The sequence below is a fragment of the Cucurbita pepo genome, chromosome LG19 (genome assembly GCF_002806865.2).
Source record: "Cucurbita pepo subsp. pepo cultivar mu-cu-16 chromosome LG19, ASM280686v2, whole genome shotgun sequence".
In the NCBI taxonomy this organism is placed as follows: Eukaryota; Viridiplantae; Streptophyta; class Magnoliopsida; order Cucurbitales; family Cucurbitaceae; genus Cucurbita; species Cucurbita pepo.
Window position 1 is genome coordinate 993,716 of NC_036656.1, and position 24,379 is coordinate 1,018,094.

Sequence of the window (24,379 nt, forward strand, 5' to 3'; positions counted from 1 at the left end):
GATATTGATTCTGTTGCTGTGAAACCTGAGAGGAATAATAAGAACCCTAATTCAGTCGTTGTTGACATCAGAAGGAAAAGAAGACAAAAAATTATAGATTAAAGCAAGAATGTCGATGTGAGATCTCAAAGGAAGGGAACTTACACGGAAGAATAACAAATCTCGAGAACTCTCTAATCTCTTACTCTTTTTCGTATTCTATCAATTTTACATGATTGAGATGTGAGTTCCTTTGTTTAATTCAGTTCAGTCGTGATTGAAAGCTTGTTACCCTCAAAGTAGTAACGAAGAATGACGACAAAAATAAATAGGTCAAAGTCGTTAATATCGAGATAGAGTCTGTGTACTCCATCTTATATGGACCCGTAGATCCTCTCGATGCGGTCAAACTCATAGAGTAATATCGATCTTCAAAGTAAAATGAGTGACAAAGGGTTAAATTTAATAGGAGAAAGTCGACTCTACGAGCATTCCTTTTCACTTGCTTGTCATTCTACAGTCTATAAGTATTATCGAGATATGTCCAATGAGTACTTAGAATTATTTTTATTTATAATTCGAGGCTATTAGTGTAATTTTGAACAACGTGTGGTTGACATACGAGAGAATCATGTTTAAGAATATAACCAAAAGGGTCTATAGTGTATGAATACGATCGAGTGTGTTACACTGATACACTCTTTATAAACTCATTTGGTAATTGTTACAAATGATTTGATCCAATCGTTTATGTAGAGACATGTGAGTGAGGTTATCATATACCACGAGTTTGTTTAACGCTATATCACGAAAAAATTAATCTCTTTATAAATTCGTTAAATGAGCAGACTAATAACACCGATGATTATAAACGACTCGATATTAACCCTGAGTGAGTTAAAAACTGCTACTTACGAGGATTTGTCTTTTCATTTGTACGAGTGAAAATGACTTTTGTAGTAAATTCAATAAGTCTACGATTCTGAAAACTTGACGAATAGGGGGCTGGAAACGTAATTTCACGAGCTGGAATTCACTTTTTCTCGTATAGGGTTTAGGGTTGATTTTGGGACTTGAATAATTGAATCTCATCTTCTCATTGGCCCGAGAAGGAAATTAGATCATAAACAAACTATTAATTAGATAATTAGTGATAGTGTATAAATATAAGGGGTAAAATGGACTTTTGACCTAACTAAAATTACGAGCAACTCGTAAAGGGATAAAATAGAGTGAGGTTATCATATACCATGAGTTTGTTTAAGGCTATATCACGAAAAAGTTAAATCTCTGTATAAATTCGTTAAATGAGCAGATTAATAACACCGATGATTATAAACGACTCGATCTTAACCCGGAATGAGTTAAAAACTGCTACTTACAAAGATTTATCTTTTCATTTGTACGAGTGAAAATGACTTTTGTAGTCAATTCAATAAGTCTACTAATCTGAAAACTTGACCAAATAGAGGGCTGGAAACGTAATTTCACAAGCTGGAATTCATTTTTTCTCGTATAAGGTTTAGGGTTGATTTTGGGCCCGAGAAGGAAATTAGATCATAAACGAACTATTAATTAGATAATTAGTGAATGTACAAATATAAGGGGTAAAATGGACTTTTGACTTAACTAAAATTACAAACAACTCGTAAAGGGATAAAATAGACTTTTGACCCAAATGAAATTAGGAGCTAACCGATGAATATATATATATATATATATATCGGTCAATTGGCTTATTGTTCTCGCCACAAAATCGAAATGATTGGAAGTTCTAAATAGCAAATCCAGAAAAAGGATTCAAAGCCCTAAATTTGAAATGGTTGCACAGCCGCCCTTCTCAAATCATCTCGGACTCTCAATCGACTCCTTCACAACGGCTAATCATTATTAGCAAACAAAATTTCAGAGAAGATCTCTACTTCAAATTTCTCTGAAACCATCGGACTTTTCAATCCAACAGTTGGAAGAGGTACCTTTTGAAATTTCAGTTTTGATATATGTAATGAGATTGAACTGCGTACACTGTGTATTCTGTCATGTCCTACTTGCAAAAGTTCAAAACATTTTCGTTGGTTGCTTCTCCGATTATTGCTGATAACAAGTTTAACTTAGTTCGAGTATTGTATTGGCGAATTGGATTTTCCCCTGTTTTCTCGAACCCTAGATTTTATGGAACTAAAAAGGCTCCCCAATCGGGAGAATGTGGAAATTCGACTACGGGTAGTGGAAACGGGCATCGGATTTCTCGAGCCATTAGAAAGGAGGCTCAGGATGCTTTGTTGGAGTATTTGCATTCTACTAGAGGGATTCAGTTTATGGATGCTGAGAATATAAGTAAAAATTCGCCAATCTTTCTTGCAAAACTTCTGGGAAGAGTTGAAAATGAGGGCGAGATTGGGCGGTCGATTACTCGGTTTTTGCGGTACCATCCTATTAATGAATTCGAACCTTTCTTTGAGAGTGTGGGGTTGCAACCTGCAGAGTATAATGAATTTCTTCCGCGCGAGGTGATGTTCTTGAGTGATAATGATTTGTTGCTTGAGAACTATCATGTGTTGTGTAACTATGGTATTGAACGAAATAAGATAGGGAAGATTTATAAGGAGGCAACTCAGATATTTCGCTACGACTACGGTGTTTTGCTATCGAAGTTAAAAGCGTATGAAGAGCTCGGTCTTGACCAACCTACTGTTGTCCAATTTGTTGTTTGTAGCCCCTATCTATTGGTTGGGGGTGTTAAAAATGGGTTTGTCAAGGTATTAGACAAATTGAAGAACATTGGATTTGAACCAAGCTGGGTTGAAGAACAACTATTGGATGGTCATTCCTATAACTGGAAGCAAATTCTTGGGCTTCTTTTCTGGTTTAAACACATGGGTTGCAGTGATGAGAAGTTGGCTGATTTAATCAGATTACGTCCAGATTTTTTATTTGAGGATTCAGGAAGTAAATCACTTTCCTTAATTGGATTGTTACTAAAAATGGGATCCTCGATGATGCAGATATATTCCGTGTTCCTGCAATTCCCTCAAATGCGAGTTGGTAAGTTCGTTTCAAATATAAGGCAATGCCTTTTGTTCTTCAATGAAATCGACATGGGTGTGCAACAGATAGGATACCTTTTCCGCTCTCATCCCTTGTTATTAGGATCGTGTACTCTGAAAAAGACTAACAGCTTGCTCTCTATCTTGAATGTTGGAAAGAAACGGCTTCGTCAAATTATCTTTCAGAATCCAGCAAAATTGAAGAACTGGAGGCTTGGGACAAGAGTTCTGCCACTTCCAGACAATGGGGAAGTTGAAAGATCAAAGCAACAGAAAACTCAGTTCTTGTTGAAATTAGGACTAGAAGAAAACTCCAGTAAGATGAAAGAAGTGTTCAAGGTGTTTCGAGGGAAGGGAGAAGAGCTCCAAGAGCGGTTCGATTGTATTGTGGAAGCTGGCATCGACGAGAAGGATGTTCGCAGAATTATCAAAGTTTCTCCGCAAATCCTTAACCAATCAAAGGATATAATAGAACTAAAGATTGATCTCCTTGTGAATACTTTTGGGTATCCTGTTTCGGCTCTAGTAAATTTCTCTTCATATCTTTCGTATTCCGCTCAGAGGGTCACTCTTAGGTTGTCAATGTATAGTTGGCTTAAGGAACAAGGAGCAGCCGACCCAACGTTAGCATTGAGAACTGTTGTCGCGTGTTCGGAAAATAGATTCCTAAAACTGTATGTGCATCATCATCCCGAAGGCATGGATGTTTGGGAGAATTTGAAGAGAGAAATATATTCAGATTCTTTGGCTTCTCCTGCTCAGTAGAGTAATATTATTTGAACATATTCTTTGTACCAATTGATGACCAATTGCTTCATAGCTGTTTTGCTACAGTTCTTTCCACAATTCATGGAATTGAGGGCTAATGTTCTGTAAGGATGAGCAAAATTGGTACTTCTATCATGGAAAAGTTTGATATCATCCATTTTACTCGAGCTACTTGTCCTCGATCAGAGAAACGAGGTCGAACTTTGAAGAACTGTATCATTTTCACAAAGTAAGTTAACATATACTAAAGTATGTTAACATTTGCAGATTTTGGTGGTCTCTTGGGGCTTTGTAACACGACATTGTTTTGTCGTTACTCGGGATTCCAGCTTCGTTTAACACAGTACTTACCAATCAAGCAATTCGAGACATTCTTTACTCGTTCAGAAATCCTTTAAAGGTATACCTTGTACGCTTTTGTGGCAAAGCATTCGTATCTCTCATTCTATCGACAATCAATTCTATGATCAAATCATTAGTATTTATGGTCATTTTTCTGTTGTTACATATCGATCATAGTATCGGACCTATTGGTATCCAGTGCCTAGCTTGTGTTTGAGGTGAACCATTTCTAAATACATGTCTAAATTTTCGCAAACACCTCAGGTTGTGTTAGAGGATCTATCTTCTCTCTTCATGTGCAACTCTGTGACTGTTTTCTTTATTTAACATAAGAAGAATTTGGAGTTTTTAGCCAATTCTATGACCAAATCATTAGTATTTATGGTTGTTTTTTCTGTTGTTACATATTCAGCGTAGTATCAGACATATCGGTATCTAGTGACTAGCTTGTGTTTAAGATGAACCATTTCTAAATACATGTCTAAATTTCCGCAAACACGCTCTGTCGTGTTAGAGCGTCTCTCTTCTCTTCTCTCTAACATGACAGAGTAACTTTGTGACGTAACTTTGTGACGATTCTGTTTATCTAACCTAAGAAAAATTTGGAGTTTTCAGAATATACTATTATAGCTTGTGATCCTATAGCTAACTCAATATGAGACACAGAGTAGAATTTACGTCTCGAAATCTGCATATCTCTGATCACGGGTGGATATATATTCAAAATATCATGTAGTTTCTCTCGTATACCTAAGAGGTAAAATTGCTAGTTTTTCTGTTTAATACAAGGGTAAGGGTAACTTTCTCGTAAAATTTACTTTTATGTTGTTTCATCATGAATCTGGCTGTATATAAATTTTCAAAAACTTGTATTTTATTTAAACAATACACTCTTTACAATTTGTTTTAGATAAAAACGGTTAATACGCAGTTTCAAAGATAACTCTTGAACTTTACAAAAGTGTTTTAAAAACAATTCTAAATTTTTAAAAGTTTTCATATAATTATTGTTACTATATGGATGAAATCATTAGTACCATATTTAAAAGTGTCATCGATTTAAACGTGACCTGAGACTCGATTTTACATCAAGGTATTCTAACTTAGGTTTGACGGGATGAACGCAAAAGCAAGAAATTTTAAAACACGATAAAATTTTACGCAATTTAAAAACAAACAACTCCGTAATTAAGAGACGAAATCAAGTACAAACTTATTTACAAAACGAGAACTAGGAATCAAGATACTAATATAAACCATACAAAATGTCCAAAATTATAAGGACGAGTCACAGTGACCGCGTTGTTATCCCTCTCTTGCTTGCTTATATAACGTCTCTTTCTAAAATCTCTCTCTCCTCGTTTTCTAAAACCTTCTTTTAAAACGAGGCTAGAGGCTCGATCATACGTCGCTTGGCCGTAGGCGACGCAAGAACAAATTGGCTTAGCTCACTTATCGTTGGAAAGTGAGTGCCGCACAATCGCTAGTCTGCTGCCTTCAAAAGTGCAATTGTGTACTAAATGTTATTGGATGTATTACGAATATAATATTTTACATTCTTTTAATAGAAATTATATTAAAAAATGAAAATTATCCAATAACTTTTGAGCTATTGGCTAGTCCAATCAGGTTAGCTCGTTCAAATCTCCACAAAAATAAATGGATGGATAGTTGAAGTGGTCAATCCCGAGTAGGTGGTTCAAATCTCCACAAAAATAAATGGATGGATAATTGAATTCGTTGAATTTTTTAAGGAACAAAATGCACAAAAATAGAAAACAAATTTATATATAAACACAAGAAGTGGACTCAATGATCCATCCATTTGTTGCAAACTATTAAAGTTGTTTGGATCAATGGGTCCACGAGGTGGTGCTTTCCTTGCCATCATCTTCTTCCTTCTCATTGCCATCTCTTCTCCCTCCACCATCATCGCAACTTCAAGACACATTCTTGCTTTGGATACTAAGGAATCACCACCTCAACCCTCCATGGATAAGCCTCCAACCTCTAATGATTTCGACACTCTTTTATTTCCTAAGGGAACGAACGCAATGCCACCCATGCCCGAATCCGCCATTCGAAGTTGCAAGCCCAAAGGACCCGTTAGATGGTCTTCTCCGAGTCCGATCCGAAATAATTTGCCTATTTGTTAAGAAAATACTTCTTTGAGTGAAAAAAAACTCAAAACATTTTGTACTCATATCATTCAATTTTTCAATACATTTCTATCGTTTCATACTATTTGAGTTCTATTCTCGTGCTCCATATATTGTTAAACTAAATATATATATATATATATATATATATATTATAGAGAGGGGTAGTAGATAAATTACGAGAGGGGACGAGGTATGATTGTTTTATGAATTTTATGTTTGAACTACTTTGAAGTATGATAAAGTAGGGAACGTGAGCACTCCCTGTGTAGCTGTAGATCTTTCGGGTTGACACCCCTTTGTAGCTGTAGAGCTCCCGAGCACTCCCTTGCCTCAACTAGCAACATTAAAATTATACACAGGCTCTCATTGCATACTAGGTATCCACTGACTTTTCTCGGCTCGAGGCTCAACATAGTCTACTTAGCTTCATTAACTACTTGAATGATTGGGTATGTTTTAGCAATATATGTGCATATATGTATGGCATTATGCATATGTTATATGTAACACCATGAATATGATTATCTATAAGTAAAGTATTATAGTCGTGATGAACTATATAACTAACTGATAATTTAAAATGTGGTATCTCATGCATGTTCTATTTCTCTGATAGTCATCGACTACTTTTCTAGTTATATTCACGATATTATATATTTTACTTTTTTATTTTATTGGCTTCGAGAGCGTGAGCATGTGGTAGCTCGTAGTTAGGTCTAGAGAGTATAGGTCTAGAGAGGATATTGAAAAGCTCGCCTAGGGCACCCTTGCATGTTCGTGGATCATATGTAGAGAAATACTATACCTTGAAGTTTGATTGTGTTCTTGCTTGAGTTGGTTTAAAAACGTCAATGGCATGCATATAGAAATAATCTGGTCATACAGAAGGATGTGGCCATCACGTCCTTTTTGTCTCAAGCATATTTTGATGTTATACTCTAATTTTATAAGTAATGACTTTGTTGGTATAAGTATGAATTCTCGAGTCTTTTAAATCATATATTTAGGATCTCTCTCATCTGGATATGGTTTCATTTTATTTATATACCTCTCCTTCACTCAAGTATTACAAGGAGATTCAACAATTGAGTATCAATTGGAATGAGCGGCAACGAAATCACTTGCAGGCTAGAGCTATAAAGTCGGGAACGACAATGAAAGCAATGGACCACCTAGCAATATGTATAGAAGAGTTACTATGACCTAGATTTGGTATGTCTCCCTCTTTTGTAGTATCCAATGGATATCCATTTAAAAGCACGGTGGAGCTTCTAACTAGACCATCTTTTGGAGTTAAATGATATTCCTCTCTTGAAGCTGTTCTCTTTCGTCTATGCTTTAAACGAGAACCCTTTGTTCGAGAATTCCTTTTATGCAAACTCATGTTCATGGGGTTTTTAATGTCGATTATAAAGTGAGTTGTATTGCTCAAATTGATGAAAAGCAACGTCACACCGGGCTACAAGAAAATGACGAATTAGGACCGGTTAATGGTATCAGATAAAATTTTAGTTATTTAAATATAAAATGGACTTCTTACCCTTCCTCTCGAACAATGAGCATAGCTACGAAACGAATGATATAAAGTCGGTGAAATAGAAGTGCACTAATGATATAAAAAAACGAAACGAAGTGAGATTTGTATAAATATGGTAATTAAAATATATAAGAAGAAGAGATATGGTTACCCATAGTAATCTGGTGTAGGAAGTAAAGTTGAGGATTTGAGGACGGCATAGAACCCACCAATCAAAGTCTGCCTATTGTATTGTACGAAGAAGCCATCTCGAGCTGATCTAGATACCTAATGCATTCAATTCATTTTGTAAGTACTTGAGTATTGTTCTTTTCTTTATATTTAAATGGAGACAAATCAAATCACGACGGAAAAAAGTTGAAATAGATTTGATTACCAAAAACTATTGATAAATTTGTCAGAAATATGAGGACTGCCACCTTGATACGCTCCACCGGCTTCTCCAACCCAAGCAGCAGCCCAAGGAGCATTATTTTGAATTACATTCTGAGTTGTTTAAATGTGTTTGATACTTGAGAAAGATACATAGAATTAATGAATCTGTATATCAATTTGGGGTCGTCACCTACAAACTAAAGACACTTTCTCAATACTCACGCTACAATTTAGATATATATATAATGAGAATGGTAGCAAGAACAGTCGAACCTGCATCCATGTTTTTGTTGGGAGTTGTCGTACAAACGATCTATGATTTCTCGAACCTTAATAAGGTCTTCTGCGTATTGTGCTGTAGTAACACTTGCACCAATACTATTAACTCCAGCCAATTCATTGCCTTTGTAGTAGCAATGATGTATGCCTCAGTGAGCATGAATTATAGTCATTAAATCACCCAGAATAATCGACTCCCGAGTATTATTTAGCTTACCAAACTCCCATGAATTTATTTGATAATTCTTCTTTACGGTGTATTTAATAAGAGCCTCGGCATTGCTATAATTCCATTTTCCTTTTGTCTTGTACTTACCCAAGAGAGCGTTTAAGCCAAAAATCACAATCGCCCTATTGGGTTACAAGACGACAAGAAGTTTCGGTATTCGAAACGAAAAAAAAAAAAAAAAAAAAAAAAAAAAAAAAAAAAAAAAAAAAAAAAAAAAAANCAAACATCCCACTGAGAAGTCAAATAACGAATCTTCGACTGCTTGAAATGGGTGACATGTTCCCTTGAAACCGGCCCCAACGTTATAAATCAATTTGTCTTGCAAAGTACCTCCTACTCAAATCCTTACCGACTTGAAAGCTAATGATAGAGAGTAAATTAGGGTAGATTTTTACGAAGAAACAGTATGCTACAAAAAGATAAGCAGTTAAGGATCGGAAGAGTTAAATCCTGAAACAAAAAAAAAAAGAAGAATCGATTAATAAAATACTAGTTGTATTTTTTTCTTCATTTTCTTTTGATTTCATATGTTCTCACCAAATTGTGCATAGATGCATGACCGTCCCAAACGCAAAGCTTGGGCCAACGACATTCATCATGAGGCCAAATGTCCAGAGTTAAAAGCATATGAAATTCTCATCCGTTTCCGCTATTGTTGTGGTTCCATCGACCACAATTCTACCCGTTACAGCATCATGACCCAAAATGGTTAGGACGAAAGTAAGAACCGAAATTAAAAGGATTCGGTATCCCATTTTTTAATCGAACTCCTGTTCAACAATTGAAATGAGATCAAATGAGGAATTTTGTTGATAAATTGTAAATATATCAAAAGATCTTCATCAAATTTTTGATGGGTTGTCTCTCCCGATCGAGATAATTGAGTTCTACGATTAATTTAAGGGGAAGAAGATAGAAATATGGAAATTGTGTTACCTAGTTTCGAGACTCGAAACTTTCAGATATAACCGAACAAGAAAAGGATTTCCCGACCCTAAAACCGAACAAGAAAAGCTAAGAGTGATGAAAACAAATGGAAGGAACACTTTTATATACTTCAACTTGGTAACAGTTAAAATGCAACTCTACCAACATTAATAGCTTTCAATTAAGAATGGAAACTTGAAATATTGCATTAAAATAGAAGGAGTTTTGTTCTTAAATGTTAGTTTCAATGGGTTGATTTTCATAGCTTTGATAGTTAATTGTTTTTCTTGATTGGGTCATGAAACTTTTTTGGACAATTTCTTATTGAAAAACATTTCAAATTCAATAAACTTTAACCTTCCACACTAAAATTAAAAAAGGTTGATCGTAACTATGAGACCTCACGGAGAGAAAAACGAAATGTTTTTTTTATAAGGATGTGGAAACCTATCCCTAACAGATACGTTATACAAACGTGAGGCTAAGCGATAGGTAACAAACCAAAGCAGATAGTATCTACTTACCGTAGACTTAGTTGTTAGAGTAACTCAATTTAAGAAAAATGGTCAATGGTTTTTTTTTTTTTTTTTTTTTTTTTTTTTTTTTTTTTTTTTTTTTTTTTTTTTNTTTATAAAATCTACTTTCAAAATTGAAATTTATTTTCTTTTGAAGTGAAAATGGGAATGAAAATAAAAAGAAACCAATATAAATCGAAAAGAGAAAAGTGGGTTGATAAATTGGTATTAAAGCACTTAGGTTTTAGGCCCCATAGATTATTCTTAGGATAGAGAGTCATACACCTCTATGATTCAGCTTGACGATATGTCTAGTCGCGATCAAGTGTCATCTAACCCTGTTTAGTAGTATATGATATGTTGTAAGACCTCTATGAACTTGTATGTTCTGGGTTTCGTGATAGATATGATAACACCCTAAGACATTAAGAAGTTAACGTTAACCCTATGAGAGAATGTTTGATCTGAGTTATAGTGTCCAGAGACGATTAGGAGCCCGAGAGGGGTCATGTGATAGCAGACTGGGTCGAAGACAAAGAGCCGATGCCGCAAAGTGCGTGGCGTTCAACCCATGGATTTGGGTACAAGATACCTTAAGGCCCAATACACGATTAGGTACCTTTGACCCCGCCTCACGTAACCATAACTCTAGATGTCAAGTACCTTTGGCCCATACAAATCATGTGGTAGGCTTAGACAGTAGAGTTCACCCAGGTAATGGCGACTACTAGAGGAATTAAAAGATCTCTCAAGCAAACCATTACCCCAAGGGAGTTTTGAAAAAGTTGGCATTAACTTTACGAGAGAAGCTATGGAATTCACGGCGGCATGATTTTGGTTGGAGTCTTCAAAGATTAAGTTCAAATTTATGGATTTCCAAGAGTGCAAAGTGCACGTTATGCCATTCATAAGTTATGAGGTAAAGGATATTCCCTATGAAGGATTGCCAAAGAGATGACAATTTGCTTTGGATTTCAAAGGGGAGGTCCTAAGTCAAGTAGCAACACGTGGTATCAGAATTATGTGACCACGTCCTAAGTCATCCTTAGGAATGGACAAGCATGGCTAAGTCATCCTTAGGAATGGACAAGCATGGCTAAGTCATCCTTAGGAACGGACAAGCATGGCTACCAGAATAGGTTGTGGAACTGTCAAGGTAGACCAGTGAACCTTGAAATCGAGGGCAACAGAAAAAGGTTAAGCTATGGTCACACCTTCATTGGCTAGGAAGAGGAAAAACTAGATGTAGTGACAATAGGATATTTGTGAAACATACTCAGATAGACTAGAATACAAAGAATACAAACTAGATTGTAACGAGTGTATAACGCACTAGGAATGAATCTTGATTTTTAGTGCTGGAAAATATTCAACTCTTCATAATGGGTTGACGTCTTAGCTAAGAGGTGATAATTTATTGCTTTTTGTAATATTTTAGCTTTAATAATTGGACTTGTCGCATAATGATTATCTCAAGATCGAGTTGCATTATAGCATGGGTTACTTCAGTGTCGTAACACCTGGTACTCAAACATTGGCTAGGGGTACCTTGCATCTTTAAACCAATGACCATCTTTCGGCTAATCTAACCTCCTCCGTCCCTCGGGACCAACAAGGGGTAATACAGGAATATTCACCTGTTGTCCATCGACTATGCCTTTCAGCCTATTCTTAGGCCCTGACTCACCCTCCATGAACGAGCCTTGCAGGGGAGAATTATACAAATACCAAATAAATATTGGGTAGGTTTTAATTATACCTCTACATTTTAAAAAGAAGAACGAAGAAGACTTCGAACGCTTCGATATTCGGTGAGAGTTCGATATCAACTATATGTATATAGATAATTACTGTAACAACAAGCAACCATTTAGTTTCCTCAATCAGCTGTGTCAAATTTAACTAACGAAAATACAACTTCAAGGAACATTTCCATTCATTTTCAAATTCCTACAACAAAAAGTGTCCTTTTTTCCTTGTAAGAACATACATAAATCATCATTATAACCTCAACTACGTCTCTGCTCAAAATTTCAATGTTATTAAACAAAATTTTGGGACATTCAATCCTAAATAAACTGGAAATTTAGAACTCTTCAGGGATAAAAACTTGCCAGCAAGCAACTGTACCTGTTATGATTTTGTATACTGTTGAGAGTTGACTATCTCGTATCCATTAAGCGGGCTTTAAGCTCTTCGACAAAATCTCGTAAAAATGTTTTTGCTGTTACAAAAAGAGAAAAAAAAAAGACATTCAGAAACTGATACATCACAGTATTTTGTTTTGAAAATGATAAGGTAAGTAAATAAGACCTTTTCTGACACAGAAGGAGAAATCTTAGTTAGCCCACTCTCAAAATGGGTCATCTTGATGGTACATGATGCTGATTCCATATTATTCCTGACTGATGTCAATTTTTCTTCCAAGGCAGCCATTGCAGCTTCGTTCATCTGTCATGATAAAAATCACATGAACTTGACCATAGAAAAACGATTCAATTATAAATTAGGTCCCATGGTTTGAAGCTAAAATTTGTTTCCATAAGAATCTCGTCCTTATGGGTCTCATAAAACTCACAACTAGTTGCTACCATTAGAAGCCACTAATAAATAGATTGAGTACGTGATTAGTTAGCTATCCATGTGTGAGGTTGGTGTTTAGTATTAGCAAATTGTGTGGGTTAAATAGTTGATAAGATATAAACGAATTGTCAAAGTTCCAAAGAAGCTGTGAGATCCCATGTTGATTAGAGAGAGGAATGAAACATTCCTTATAAGAGTGTGAAAACCTCTCCTAGTAGATGCGTTTTAAAACCATGAGACTGACGGTGATACGTAACGTGCCAAAGCAGACAGTATCTACTAGCAGTGGGCTTGGGTTGTTACAAATGATATCAGAGCCAGACACCGGACGGTGTGCCAGCGAAGACTGATCCCACGTTGGTTGGTGAGGGGAACAAAGCATTCCTTATAAGGGTGTGGAAATCTGTCCCTAGTAGATGCGTTTTAAAACCGTGAGACTAACGGCGACACATAACGGGCCAAAACAGACAATATCTACTAGTGATGGGCTTGGACAGTTACAAATGGTATCGAGAAGAGACTATAATTAATCCCATTATATAAATATTGCAAACACAAGAAGATAGAAAACTAACCAATGCAGAAAGATCAGCACCACTGAAATTTTCACAAGCATCCATTTGTCCCACCGCCAGTAGATCTACACTGATATCAATAGGCTTCTTCCTTCCAAGAGCTTTTAAGACTAACCCTCGCTCAGTTGGACCAGGAAGAGGAACATAAAGAAGTTTGCCAAATCTACCTGGTCGTAGTACAGCAGGATCCATGACTTCAGGTCTATCAGAATAAACTTATTATGAGTATCAAGATTACAACAACGAACTCGAAAGCATATAAAAAAACAACATCTACCTATTTGTAGCACCAATAACAAAGACGCCTCGTCGTTGTTCCGCTCCATCCAACTCTATGAGTAACTGCAGAAACGAAAAGTCGATCCATTTAACCTCAGTGATCAATAAAAACGACAAGGAAAGAAAGGGTACAGCACAAGAAAATCATCTCATTTCATGGCACTTTATCGAACCTGGTTCAATAGTCGCTCCACGACCCATCCTCCTTCTTTACCACGTTTTGTTGTTAAAGCATCCACCTACAAACAATTCAAAACAAAATGTACATATAATATCAAATCAACCTTCTTCTATCAACCAGCCACTCATTCATCACCATTCAAGAGAAAGAGAATGATCCGGGAGATAATCCGTTTATGAGATTCTATGTTTCGGGGTTGTTTTTGTAAATTTCAGTGTCGAGTCGAGAAAAACTTATAATCCCCACGGTTTATGAGGTTTATTATTTGTTACCTATTTTGTACTTGATGCTTTACATTTGATAAGATCTTTCTGTTTTCCCTAAAGTAATTACTACCATAGATTATATAATCCTTGTACAAACTCTCATGTCATAAATACAAAAATGATCATCATTCATCCACAACAATAACTAGCAAATAGTAATGCATGAGTCACATACTTCATCAAAGAAAAGAATGCAGGGCGAGCACGTCCTTGCCCGACTAAATAGTGTCCGAACTGCAAGTTCACTTTCACCAACATATTTATTTAGTAACTCAGGCCCCTGTGCAACAAATAAATCCAGGGTAAGTTTAAAAAAGCAATGAAATTATCAAAAATTATGTTATAGTATAAGCTACTTTTTTAAGCATTAAGCCACTTAAATACCGAACCTTAATGTGAATGAAATTGGCTCAGATTCAGGCCATAGCACACGGTTTAATAAAACCGTACGATTTTTCCCGATCATATGTTATAGGATAAGCTACTTTTTAAGCTTTAGGTCACTTAAATACCGAACCTTAATGTGAATGAAATTGGCTCGGATTCGAGCCATAGCACACGGTTTCATAAAACCGTACGATTTTCCGATCATATGATATAGGATAAGCTACTTTTTAAGCTTTAAGTCACTTAAATACCGAACCTTAATGTGAGTGAAATTGACTCAGATCCGAGCCATAACACACGGTTTCATAAAACCGTACGATTTTCCTGACCATATGCTATAGGATAAGCTACTTTTAAGCTTTAAGTCACTTAAATACCGAACCTTAATGTGAATGAAATTGGCACCAGCCTCATTTGCAACAGCTTTAGCAATTAGTGTTTTACCACAGCCTGGAGGACCATATAACAAAAATCCAGTCTCTAGATCCACACCAAAGCCCTAGAATCAAGAACAATGATAAAATGATAAAATGATAAAATGATAAAATGATAAAATGCTGTAAGAACAAACCATGGAAATTCTCAACCATGAAGCTTACAAAACTATGAACATGAAGCTTGAAAAACCTAAACCAAAGTGATACCTCATAATCATCTGGATATTTTATACGCCTAACTACATAGCGATCGAACTCTGCTCTTAGTTGTTCTAAGCCTCCAACATCTTCCCACTTCACACTGGGAATTGCAGAAAACCCTTCTCTTCTCAGTGAAGGTTGTATCATTTGAATTGCTTCCTTTAGAATATCACAAGAAAGAAGAGTAAATAACAAAACTAGCCAATATCATTCATCTGAAAGAATCAATAAGAATACATGCTATTAATCACCTCAAAGTCGGTCATAGTTATAGCCAATTTTTCCATCTCTTCAGGCAACCAAGGTTGCTTCCACCAATCTTCTATATGTTCCTTATCAACAAAATCAGTAGACAACTCAAATTTTCTTTGATCAATTATTCTCTTCATGGCAAGATTACCAGCCTTATTGGCCAATGCTGTCAAATCAGCGCCAACGAAACCCGGAGTTGCCCTAGCTATTTTCAGAAGATCGAAAGAACCTTCGAGTCTCAAGGTGCTGGTTAGAACAGAGAGAATTTCAGCCCTCGCATTTTCATCTGGAACACCTAATACAATCTCACGATCAAAACGACCCGGCCTCCTTAATGCAGGATCAACTGCATCTGGCCTATTGGTTGCACCAATTACAAGAACATAACCTGGTCTATCATTGGAACTATCTTTCTTTGAACTTGCATCAGTAGAATCTACAAGCTTGTGGAACCCATCCATGCAAGTCATTAATTGTGTTACAATCCTTCTCTCCATCTCCCTTTGTAGATTTTCTCTCTTTGATGCAATTGCATCAATTTCATCAATAAAAACAATTGATGGTGCTGTTCTATAGGCTTTCGAAAATAGCTCTCTAATATTTTCTTCAGACGCACCTAAAAGTTCCACACGAAAGTTTCGAAATAATCGAATATAAGAATAGCTTCTTCCTAGGAGCATTGAAAAATAGGAAAAGACGTATAGATTTCAATTCTATCAATTCACCAACAACTATTATATTGATAATACCATACGAAAAGCTCAGCCAACTCTAACAGTAACCATAGCATGACATATTGCTATTGCAAACATACATATACAATCTCATAACCAAAATTCAAATCCTTATTTCTATATAGCCATATGGTATAAACACTCAACACACGGTTTCGAGTATTCTACAATATGAACATGTACCTGATACGCCCGAAACAATCTCGGGAGCCGAAATCTTATAGAAAGGCACACCAGTTTCATTAGCAATGGCATGAGCCAATTTAGTCTTCCCACAACCAGGGGGGCCATGAAGTAAAATTCCGGCCATCGGCCGAACGCCCAACCACATTGGTAGCTGCGGATGGTAGAGCGGAACAATCACCTCCATCTTCAATTCCTCTAGCACACCCTTCATCCCTCCCAAATCCTTAAACCTAGGCCCTTCCTCCTTCCCTTCCCCTGTTTCCATTTCTGCCCCACCATGAGAACCCTGCCCCTCCTTTCTCAATATCCCCTTGCTTGCATTCCCTTCATTCTCCACACCAATTTTTTCAGCAACCTTATTCTCTATGGCAGCTTCCAACTCTACACTCTTCTCCAAATGCTCATTCTTCGACTTATTCGACTCCGCATAAGATGTTTGGAGCATCGACTTCATCAAATCTAACGCCGGCTCTACTTTTTCCCCATATATAGCATCCTCCGACGTCGCCACTGCTCCATCGCCACTATTACCAGAATCAGAAGAAGTCGAAGACGAAGGCGATTCATTCTGCAACCTCTGTTCGCCGAGGTCAACTCTCTTGTACCGCTTCTTTTCGATGGTACTGCAATCGGCATCTTCGTCTTCAGAATCTTGAAATTGGCGTTTGATTTTGCTGGGCGTAGAAGTAGAAGGAGTGGATTTAGGATTCTTTTTGAGCTGCGAATCGAGGGTTTGTTGGACGATTGAAGTGAAAGGTGACTTCTTGAGTCCTCGGTAGTCCCTGTAAGTGGACTGGAGATGGTCGACGATGTCGTCGACGGTGGGACACTTGTGGCGGCAAGACTTAATTCGTTGAAGAAGGAAACCACGGTTCACAACGGACGGCGACCTGCCACCCGCCATCACCGCGGCTTCGCTTGGTTATGGAAGAGAGGTTTTAACTAAAACCGTAAGAATGAAGGATTGGGGAGGTGCCTGTAAACAACGAGCGGCGGCGACGTTGGTATAAGTACGTGATTCACCGTTCTTTTAATTTTTTCTTAGTCATCATATTATCGTGATTTCTCATTTAGACGTGGTCTCAATTCATTCATATACCTCTCCTTTACTCAAATGTCACATAAATAGTCGAGCATCATCCCACCAATTAGAATTATCGACTTTCTGGGTGAATTAGGATTGAACCCAATCTTTTTATAAGTTAAGTCTTGATTTAAATCGAGTTGGAAAACTGATGTGATTGTTAAGTGAATTTTTTAAGGTAAGAGACATTCCCGCTAGATATATAAATTCTTTCGTTTCTAAATTGTTGGATATGCATACACTTGTACGACTTTTTGATTTCGTTATGATGTCTCATTGAACAAAGATTATCCTGTTATTGAAAATTATTTTGTAGGCCGGTTATATATTGTGTACCTGAGAAGCCGATCATCGGGTAATAGTATGAATAGACTCTTTAAACTTTAAATAATTCGTTGAAGTATTCCAAGTATCAATCTGAGAATAAGAGAATATGAATGGTAATGTGACTAAAACAATAATGAAACCATTAAAATTCGACTTAGCCTAGAATCTAGTTCACCGCTTAATGAGCCTAGATTTCATAAAGGTTAGGTTGGAATAGATATCTTCTCGTTAGCTAAACGAAGCAGGCACAGGAATTACATTCTCAATCTCCAACCTCGAATTGCCTCACTTTTGTGTATAAGTATAAATATATCTATATATATCAAAACTAAAACACACAACTCACTTATGTTTCGTATAGAAGTCTGGTGTTATATTTATAACAATTCACTCACGTATAAAATGAAAATCAACCCCAATATGCTTCAAACATCCGTGGAAGACGAGCTTTTAGCATATCGGGGTTGATTTTCATTTTATACCCGAGTGAATTGTCACAGATGGGACTTAAAATTAGAGTTTTCTTTTAACTTCTAAAGGTGGGATGGGACTTCTAAATACTTTTTAGTAATTATCTATTCAACCGTGAACCAAACCGAACCGCTTTAAAAAAAAGATTAACCATGAAAAGAAACAGAATGGTCGAAAATAATCGAACAGAACGACCCAGAGTTAGAATCAGTTCTGCAGTTTTATCGAAAACTATCAAGTAAAAATTTAAAGAAAGATTTCAGCATCTAAGAACAGCACAATTGACAGTGATGCATTTCAAACTTGATCATTGAACAGACCTCTGACTCTCTCTCTTTCTCTCTAAACAAAGAGAATCAAAGAAGTTCTGAAAGGAAAGATGGATATGGAAAACTTTATTTGGATTCAATGCATCAGCCTTTTCCCAAGTATAAGAAGAAAAGAAAAAAGCATAGCAATCCATACATGAATACACAATATTTTTCATTTTCTTGTTTTAACCAGAAATAAGATGCCACAAGCAAGATTTCAGAATCAAAGTTCTGTAAAATTGGCATAGTAATAGTAGTACAATATCATACCTCCTCCCCTAAGTTGAAGGATCGCTGAAGTTGTAAGCATCGTGAACCGCTCCCGATGCAACAAATACGGAGCTCGAACCTTCATTTGCAACAACCATAAAAATATTCTTCTACAAATGTTTTACCCCATGAATTTCCTATGAACACGTTTCTCTGTGCAATACAAACAAGAAGCTTTAGTTTTACAACAAATATATAATTGATACGGCAAGAGTTTCAACAATCAACAATGATGAGATCATCCTCCATGCCCTCTCCTAAGTAAAGATTCCGAACGCAATTGACATAAAATTTGGTTGAGCTTGTCTGGCTGTGCTATAGTTGAACCAATAGAGCAACTATTGTACTCGAGTTTGAAAGAAATTTCGGTAGCAAACAGGAGTCATAATATAACAAGACATTTGCTAGCATCGCATCAAGTATATTCTGAAATATTAACTTGACATTTTCCTATTCATGTCCAAGGTAAAACTTTGATATGCGGCTGTGAGATCCCACAACGGTTGGGGAGGAAAACGAAACACCCTTTATAAGGGAGTGGAAATCTCTCTCTATCATACGTATTTTAAAAACCTTGAGGGGAAGCCCGAAAGGGAAAGCCCAAAGAGGACAATATCTGCTAGCGGTGGACTTGAGCAGTTACAAATGATATCAGAGCCAGACACCAAGCGATGTGCCAGCGAGAAGGCTGAGTCCCGAAGGGGGGTGGACACGAGGCAGTGTGCCAGCAAGGACACTGGTCCCCGAAGGGGAGTGGATTGGGGGATCCCACATCGATTGGAGAAGGGAACGAGTGCCGGTGAGAGGACGCTGGGCCTCAAAGGGGGTAGATTATGATATCCCACAATTGGAAATGAGAACGAAACACTATTTATAAGTGTATGGAAACCTCTCCCTAGCAGACACATTTTAAAAACCTTGAGGGGAAGCCTAAAATGTCAGTGTCTCATCGCAAGGCTCCAAAGAGGGCAATATTTGCTAGTGGTGGACTTGAGCCGTTACAGCACCAGCACTAAAACTGAACTAGAACATGTTTGTCCTCAAACTTCAATTTCCTTCATATTTGTCGAACTAACCCAGCAAGTGGTTTCAGCTTACTCAACTTATAAACTACCAGTTTAACAAGTGGCTGATACGAAAATCTGGAGAACAGAGAAGCAAGTTTTTGCCCCTATGAACTACATGCAGTTAAAATGTAAAAAAAAAAATGTTTATAACATCAGGCTATTAGTAGGGTAACTGGGTTGCAGATGGAAAGAATGAAACAAATTAAATGAAGCCATAACAATGCAAACCTTGGCAAGGAGAAACTAGTCGAAGTGTTTGGGAAGCCATTGAAGACATTCGAGTATGACTTGGTTAGATAGGAGAAGTTGTCAGTTGGTTGTAGAGGAGGTACTCTTTCACCTTTTTTCAGAAGCTCTTGTAAGTTCAATCTCTGTAAGGTTAGGACAGATTTGGACTCCTTCCAAATGAAGGCCAGTTGACCATTCTGAAATACATAGAGAGAACCGGGCTTCGAACCAGGGTATCTAAAGCCATACCCATTGGCAATTCCCTCTCCCGAAAATGTATGCTGAATATTCACAGGAAATAGATCCCCATCGGACTCCCAAGGAAACGGATCTACCGAAGGTTCATTAATATTCACTCTGAACATTGCAGAACCATTAGGATGTAAAACATAGTGAGTGCCTTCCAGTATTTTTGTTGCAATGAGAAATACTTGTCCCTGGGATTTCTCGTACGAAAGCAAAAGGAAAAAAAGGGCTTTTCCAGGTTTGTCTTCTGTAGGCTTCCCCGGGGGCCAGCCGAATGTCCCTCCCCATAAACCAGCATACTCTTGCTCAGCAGTTGGCACTCGCATCGGCAATTTATACAGTGCAAACCGATTCTCATGCATATTAGGCCATCCCCGGTAAGAAGATAGCTTCTTGGTTGATGCATGCAATGCCAACCCAATCGTATCGCTCGATTGAAGAAACTCTTCGAGTTTCACATATTTATTCATCACACTACATGAACAGTTATTTTTCAACATTCCCTTGCTATCATTGATAAAGCCAGACTTCTCCAGTATTTGATTTAGGCTTTGCCTCAAATACCTGCCAAGAGTTTTCTTCTTCCCACATTTTACCTGATGATCATCGTCCCTATTAATCGACTTTTGAAGACCACTTGAACCATCAACAGACTTTTTGAGCTTACTTAGTTCCAACTGAGTAGGATCTGGTAACAGTTCAGAACTACCTGTCTCAGACAATTGACTTCCACCAACTTTACAATACTGCATAAGTACTGATCTCCTTTCTGACAACACCGCCATATCTTCGTCGAAGTTCACTTCATCCCTTAACCTAGGAAATAGTGGCCCAGCAACTCGACTGGACACCTTGACACGAACTTGATTCATTACGGTTTCAAGCAACTGTCTTCTATCACAAAAAGCCAACTGGTCAAATGACACTTTCGCCTCAGGCTCTCCAAAAACCTTCCGGGATCTAGAAAGGTCACTGTTAGACCTACAAACGTTTCTAGCCTCCTGATCTGAATGGTTGACGAAGCTCTTACTATGCGACAAATTATTATACCCATTCCTATGCGATTTAGTCTCAACCTCGAGAAGAAGCACATTGCAACTCTTGTCAACAGCCTTCACCAAACCCGGATAAAAATAGTCAATTCCCTCCTTCTTTCCATGTAGAAAAAACGATGGGATGCCATCAGCATCACCCAGGATTTCAAAAACGGGTGCCCAAAGAATTGGCCCATCTTCAATGCCTAATGGACCAAGTTCTTGAGGGATAATTCGACAACCAACAACCGAAACAAAACCTGGCATCACATAGACTACATTACCAAGCTCTGGATTCTGATGAACCCATATTCCCATCAATGGCTCAACGCTGCTGAGAAAGCGGCAAAGCGCCTTATAGGACGCCATACCTGTTCGCCAATCCATAAGGTCTTTGGCAGCCAAAATTCCGACCATCTCACATTGCGTGAGCCAGATCTTTTCAGATGCTACTGAATCATGCAGATCCCGACAGCATAGGCTTAAATTACACAAGTCCCTTGGAGAAAGGGACCGCGACACAGTAGAAAGTACATCATCTGGCAGAGAAAGGAGCAAGCTCGATCCACAAACTTCAGTCGACATATGAACTCTATCAAAATTTAAACCACAAATGCGTAGTAGCAAAAATTGAGAAAATTCTGAAGCCGCCCTGCTTCTCTATCAAACGATGATCGTTACAACACAGGCACACAGTTCAAACTAAACAGAGAATTCTAAGTCCAGCAGAAAACACCACAAGTTGAGCAAATTGATAGTAGCCAACGAATGCTGAAGCCGGTTCGTTTCTCTATCAAGATGATGCTCTTTCTCAAATCAAAACCAACGAACAGATCAGCCCAATCTTCAAACTGTACAATATTAACTTACGACATCTCAATTTCCTGAATCCGTACAGAAATGAAACACAAAATCCAAAAATGTTCGAACAAACATCCAAAGAAAAAAAAGAAAAAAAACCCCAACTGATTTGCCCTAAATTCCCAAAACGAAAATGGGGTTTATCGCTGATTCGCAATTAATCACACCCAGTTCATTTGGTGAAGAAATAATCGGAAACAAAATGAAAAGAATCAGTACAAACCTAACCTGATTTGCATGTATAGTGGTCGAAGAGGGCATGCCGAAGGAGGAAAAACATGGAATTCAAGTCTCCAAGCTTGGGATCGGCGATTTCAATGGTCGTGCTTTGCGATTTCGTGAATTGCATCATCTAGCAACCAAAATTGAAGGAGAAGCGCTGGAAGAACGGCATAAAATCGAGAGAGAGAGAGAGAGAGAGAGTAGAGCTAAAGAGAGGAAGAAAAGTCCAAATCCATTTTGACTGCTGGTAGTCTAATGATTCTTCCCGTCTGCTACATGTATGATATGACCTTTGTTCGAACAAAAGTAGATCATTTTTAAAATGATTTTATCTATAGAAAAAATACGGTCATTATTTCATTCAAATATTTGATTCTAGATCTCGAGAAAAACGACACTTACAATGGTCAACAAACACGTTGTTGACCCAAAAAAAGTATATAATGGAGAGAAGAATCGATGATAGCTAAACATAATCGAATCCTACGACTTCACGACTAACGCTGCTAACAGTCTTGTCTGCTTTTATTCTTAAAAATTGTTGATTACTGTAAAATAGTGAGTGACCCTACTGTTATAGTTGAAAAATACAAACACAGATAATAATGTTATTTGTTGAGACTTTCAAGGGTCATTTTGTCATTTCCTTAGGGCTATATTGCCAAGTCTACAAAATTATAATCGTGACCATATCGCCACGAAAACATCAAAGGGTGCCTAAAAGACGCTCCAAATATAGAGCCAAAAAGGTTTGTCAGAGAGGTTTCCACACTCTTATAAAGAACGGTTCGTTCCCCTCTCTAGCCGATGTGGTATCTCACAGACTATCTTCCACGTCTACTGAGGAGAGATTTCTACACCCATATAGGGAATGTTTCGTTCTCCTCTCAACCGATGTGTCTCGCAATCCACCCCCTTTGGGGGGCTAGCGTCCTGACTGGCACATTGCCCGGTGTTCTGCTTTGATACCATTTGTAATAGCCCAAAACCACGCTAATAGATATTGTCATCTTTGGGCTTTCTCTCAAGCTTTTAAAACGTGTCTATTAGGGAGAGGTTTCCACACCGTTATAACGAATACTTCATTCCTCTCTCCAACTGATGTAGGATCTCACAATACATATTGTCACTCTCCCTCGTGGTCGTATAGCCAAGTTTTCAAAATTATAGTTGTGACCATATTCCATGGAAACACCGAGAAGCCATATCGCTACTCTCCCTCGTGACCATACATCCAGTTTTCTAAAAAATATTTCTCATGAACATAATGCATGAGGTTTTTATCTGATAACGATGTGCAGTATAACTCATGATGTAATCGTTTTAACCATTTCCTTCACAAAAAAATATTATCGTTACTCTTATTAGTAGCATACAATCAATATCGATTATTTGACTAGGATCTCGTCATCATATTATGACATGGTTTACATACATACATGCATCATAAACATCACAGTTCTAATATATAATCTCATGATCATAACGTGCATCATACTCACTTCCAGTTATTTTAGTAATCCATATACTATGACATGTAACAACAAATCTTTTGACCAAAACTAAGTTCTGTAGCAGGTCGACAAATGGGTCAAACCCGACCTATTGACTTTTTTTTGTTACATTTTCAATTTCATAAAATTGCATTTTAAAACATTGATAAACATCGCAATCACGGGATTATGTAAAAATATCTACAAAACTTTAAAAATAATATTAACATACTTTTTTTTAATTTTTTTTTTTTTACTGTCAACTGACTGACTGTCTTATCTCTCATAGATCCTTTCTAAACTTTTGAAAATTCATGGGTATATTTTAAAATCGGTAATAACTATTTCATCCATATAATCACGAGTTTATCAGAATTTTTTTAGAATTTTTTAGATAAATTTAATTATAATTCTCAAGATATTTTATTTATACTGGTGTTATTATAAAAGAAAAAAAAAAATATATATATATATATATATATATTACAATTTGCATTATCTTCAAATAATATAAATAAAATAAA

At 37.1% G+C, this 24,379-nt stretch overlaps 3 protein-coding genes and 1 pseudogene across 5 annotated transcripts; 1 reads left to right on the top strand and 3 right to left on the bottom strand.

Moving 5' to 3' along the window:
• Positions 1–1,736: 1,736 nt before the first annotated feature.
• LOC111781149 (transcription termination factor MTEF18, mitochondrial-like) lies at positions 1,737–4,492 on the top strand. Its single transcript, XM_023661598.1, has 2 exons — positions 1,737–3,989; positions 4,062–4,492. The coding sequence occupies exon 1, from the start codon at positions 2,019–2,021 to the stop codon at positions 3,789–3,791; it is 1,773 nt and encodes a 590-aa protein (XP_023517366.1). The 5' UTR covers positions 1,737–2,018; the 3' UTR covers positions 3,792–3,989; positions 4,062–4,492.
• A 2,923-nt stretch (positions 4,493–7,415) lies between these two features.
• LOC111781596 lies at positions 7,416–9,473 on the bottom strand (annotated as a pseudogene).
• Positions 9,474–12,057: 2,584 nt separating this feature from the next.
• On the bottom strand, positions 12,058–17,237 carry LOC111781912 (cell division control protein 48 homolog C-like). Its single transcript, XM_023662645.1, has 10 exons — positions 16,239–17,237; positions 15,321–15,937; positions 15,076–15,228; positions 14,814–14,930; positions 14,220–14,324; positions 13,771–13,836; positions 13,596–13,660; positions 13,319–13,520; positions 12,474–12,611; positions 12,058–12,384 (listed from the first exon to the last, which is right to left on the bottom strand). Exons 1-10 carry the CDS (start codon positions 17,143–17,145, stop codon positions 12,337–12,339), a joined length of 2,418 nt encoding a protein of 805 aa, XP_023518413.1. The 5' UTR covers positions 17,146–17,237; the 3' UTR covers positions 12,058–12,336.
• Positions 17,238–18,491: 1,254 nt separating this feature from the next.
• On the bottom strand, positions 18,492–22,633 carry LOC111781492 (F-box protein At5g39450). 3 transcript variants are annotated; one of them, XM_023662116.1, is made up of 3 exons: positions 22,369–22,633; positions 20,000–22,130; positions 18,492–18,857 (listed from the first exon to the last, which is right to left on the bottom strand). In XM_023662116.1, exons 2-3 carry the CDS (start codon positions 21,862–21,864, stop codon positions 18,842–18,844), a joined length of 1,881 nt encoding a protein of 626 aa, XP_023517884.1. In that variant the 5' UTR covers positions 21,865–22,130; positions 22,369–22,633; the 3' UTR covers positions 18,492–18,841. The 3 variants fall into 3 exon arrangements, with proteins under 3 accessions (XP_023517884.1, XP_023517886.1, XP_023517885.1); XM_023662118.1 differs by having other exon boundaries at positions 20,000–22,163; XM_023662117.1 differs by having other exon boundaries at positions 22,364–22,633.
• Positions 22,634–24,379: the final 1,746 nt, after the last annotated feature.